Source organism: Orycteropus afer, unplaced genomic scaffold (assembly GCF_000298275.1).
Source record: "Orycteropus afer afer isolate SDZICR_OR568_19922 unplaced genomic scaffold, OryAfe1.0 scaffold00014, whole genome shotgun sequence".
Lineage (NCBI taxonomy): Eukaryota > Metazoa > Chordata > Mammalia > Tubulidentata > Orycteropodidae > Orycteropus > Orycteropus afer.
In genome coordinates, this window is record NW_006921601.1 from 918,425 (window position 1) to 922,334 (window position 3,910).

Sequence of the window (3,910 nt, forward strand, 5' to 3'; positions counted from 1 at the left end):
AAGGAGCATTTTGGCTGCACTTCCTCCAGGACAGATCTGTTAGTTCTTTTAGCAGTCCATGGTACTTTCAGCATTCTTCACCAGCACCACAGTTCAAAAGCATCAACTCTTCAGGTTGGACCATTTTACAGGATAAAAAGTACATGAAAATCAACAGATTTTGAGTCAAGATAATGAGTCTAGTTTTGAACATGATTCTGATCATATCATGGCAGTTACTTCAAAATTATACAAGAGTACTTTTTTAATAGGATAAGAAGCATCATGTTACTTGTACCTAAAATCTGTGTTTGTATGTCTTTCTAGGTTCTCTAAGACTCAACTAAGAAAAATGAAAATAAAACTCGCTGAGGTATATCTCCAATATATGACTCTCTAAATTTACAAATTCAGCCAGGATCATACTTCCTTATGAGCTATACTTTTGAGACCACCTAGAAGAACACACAAAGAATAATATCAAAGAAAGGTGTATCTCCACTAATCTGCAGCAAGCTTTGTTTGTAACTCTTTAAAAGGTTTTGGAAGTCTACATAAAACATTAATTGACATCTGTATCAACTTGAAATGGTATAATTACAAAATTTAATCTTCAGTAATTAAAAAAAAATCTAGATATGATTAGTTAATAAAAATCTAGGTCAAGCAAAACTGAGACAAATATGAAGAAAATAAACATATCCAATTGATGCCATGAAATTTATTAAGGGACTGAAGAAGGGCTTAAGGAAAAAAAAGAGAGAGAGAAAAAAAAATTGTATTAAGCCATGGCCCTAATATGGGGTAACTGAGAGCAATACAAATAGAGGTTTGAAATTCATGTTAAAATTTCCCTGCATAAACTAAAAAACAAACCAACCTCACTGCCATCGAGTTGATTCCGACTCATAGTGACCCCCTTTGGGTTTCTGAGGTGGTAAATCTATACAGAGGTAGATTGCCCAGTCTTCCTCCCACAGAGAAGATGGGGGTTTGAACTATCAAGCTTCTGGTTAGCAGTCAATTGCCTTAGGCACCACACCACCAGAGCTCCTTCATAGAGACTGTTTTAAATTAATGTTTAATGATGTTTATGTTCAGAGGCAGTGCCTGATTTTTTTCTCTCCTAGGCAAATATGTCTGTAGCTCTCAAAATCTCCAACAGCTCCAAATTCCAGGTCTCTGAGTTCATCTTGTTGGGGTTCCCAGGCATTCACAGCTGGCAACACTGGCTTTCCTTGCCTTTGGCACTACTGTACCTCTCAGCAATTGGTGCTAATATACTCATTCTCATAACCATCTTCCAGGACTCTACTCTGCAGCAGCCTATGTACTATTTTCTAGGCATCCTCTCTGTAGTGGACATGGGCCTAGCCACCACCATCACGCCCAAGATTCTGGCCATCTTCTGGTTTAATGCCAAGGTCATTAGCCTCTCTGAATGTTTTGCTCAGATTTATGCCATTCACTGTTTTGTTGGCATGGAATCTGGTATCTTCCTCTGCATGGCTTTTGATAGATATGTAGCTATTTGTCATCCTCTTCGCTACCCATCAATTGTCACCAGTGCCTTAATCATGAAAATCACCTTGTTCATGGTGCTTAGAAATGGCTTGTTTGTCATTCCAGTGCCTGTGCTTGCAGCCCAGCGAGATTATTGCTCCAGGAATGAGATTGACCATTGCCTATGCTCCAACCTTGGGGTCACAAGCCTGGCTTGTGATGACAGGAGGCCGAATAGCATTTGTCAGTTGGTTTTGGCATGGGTTGGCATGGGGAGTGATCTAAGTCTTATAATATTGTCATATAGTTTTATCCTGCGCTGTGTACTTAGATTGAGCTCAACTGAAGCTGCATCCAAGGCTTTAAGCACTTGTAGCTCCCACCTCATCCTTATCCTCTTCTTCTACACGGTTGTGGTAGTGATTTCAGTAACTCACTTGGCAGAGACTAAGGCCACTTTAGTTCCAGTTCTACTCAATGTGCTACACAACATCATTCCCCCTGCCCTGAATCCTATGGTCTACGCACTTAGGACAAAAGAGCTAAGGGCAGGTTTCCGAAAGGTGTTTTATTTAGGCCTAGAAAAGAAATAAGACACTACAGACTTTGTCCATGACATACATGGACTGCAGCTTCTTCTAAAGTGGATAGCAAAATTTCATTGAGGATGAGTAGTGAGTAAATGCCTTTGAGATCATTTTTCACATTTTTAAAATAAATGATTGTTAGAACAACAAATATGTGATCAAAAGGGCAGCATTTGCCCAGAGATGAAGTTCGAAAGTCAGGACAGGAAAGAAGGATGAATGGAAAAGGGAAACACAGGGAGGAAGTGGGATAAGTGCTATTACATCGTGGAGATTGCAAACAATGTCATGGAACAAAATACGTATGAATTGTTGAATGGGAAACTAATTTGCTCTGCAAACTTTCACCCAAAGCACAATAAAATGTTAAAAATAAAATAAAATGATCATAAAGGCATCTGGGGGGGGGCGGGGGGAACCAACTTCTCATTTACTTCAAAATTTCTACAAGAATTAAAAATATTTGAGAACATGGAAGAACCCTCTACCAAAACAATAAGAGGGGATCAAAGACCAGGATTAATGATCAATATCTAGCCTCTGAAAACAAAACAAAACAAAAAACAAACCCATTGCCATCAAGTCAATTCTGACTCATAATGACCCCCATTGGATTTCCAAGGCAGTAAATCTTTACAGAAGTAGATTGCCCCGTCTTCCTTCCACAGAGCAGCTGGTGGAGTTGAACCACCAATTTTCAGGTTAGGAGTCAAATGCCTTAGACATTTTACCACCAGAGCTCCTTCTAAAAACAAATGCAAGTATGAAAAAAAAAAAAAAAAAAAAAACATGCACATGTTTACACACCTCCCACACAACCAAAGAAATAAGCAATTGGGATATGAATTAAAGGTCATGGTTGCTTGCTGATAGGCATACTTGCAGAGAAGTCAATGTACCTGAACTAGCACCATTCCAATAACATGGAATGTAAAGGCAGGGATAGGAAACCTTTCAAATGAGCAGAGCCAAACCAAACTATGATAGGGTTCTACACAGAACAAGGAGAAATGCCTCAATTTAAACAAGTAGAGATGAAAAAATGGATAGCTCTACAGACCCTGAATCTTGTATCATTTACCTCTCCAGATACTTCCTCTGCCTTTTCTGCCCTGATCTATAGTGTGGAGGACTGAACCATGTGTACTGTATGACCGAGACTCCTTTGTCTACTGATATTCCCTTGGATTGAGTCAATGGAAGCCACTGATAGGAAATTAGTTTGTAACAGAAGAGACAGTTGGATTATTTATTCTCTCCTCCCAGCCTCCTTTGACATTAGAGCTATGACTTATGTGTCTTTTTTAGCACTTGCCAGACAGTCCTGCTTCTACTACTGCAGATCTTACTGCTTTCCAATATCATTTTTTCCTTCCCTATTCCCTTCAGGCTAAAAGGTTTATCAATAAAGTCTTTCTGATACTCTTCTTAATAATATTCACAATATTGTACCCAGCATTCACTATATTTTCAACATCTATTTATTTCCTTAACCTCATTCATGGCTCCATTATTAACAATTTCATTAAATTCTCTTTGGCCTCATTTTATTGTGTGCCTTTTGTTTCTTGCTGGGACCCTGACTGATTCACCACTCTACTTACACTGCTATCACCTCTGAGGAACTCCAGTGGTGCAGTGGTTAAAACATTCAGTTGGTAGCCAAAAGGTTGGGGATTTGAACCCACCAGCCTCTCTGTAGGACAAAGATGAGACAGTCTGCTTCTGTGAAGATTTACAGCTTTGGAAACCCTAAGTAGTAGTTCTACTGGGTCCTATCTGGTCACTATGAATTGAAATTGACTTGAAGGCAGTGGGTTTGGTTTAGGTGTTTTTTTTTT

General features: G+C 39.1%; 1 protein-coding gene across 1 annotated transcript; it reads left to right on the forward strand.

The window, feature by feature from the left end:
- Positions 1 to 1,115: 1,115 nt before the first annotated feature.
- Positions 1,116 to 2,075, forward strand: LOC103208471 (olfactory receptor 56B1-like). Its single transcript, XM_007954183.1, has one exon. It carries the CDS (start codon positions 1,116 to 1,118, stop codon positions 2,073 to 2,075), a length of 960 nt encoding a protein of 319 aa, XP_007952374.1.
- The last annotated feature ends 1,835 nt before the right edge of the window (positions 2,076 to 3,910 follow it).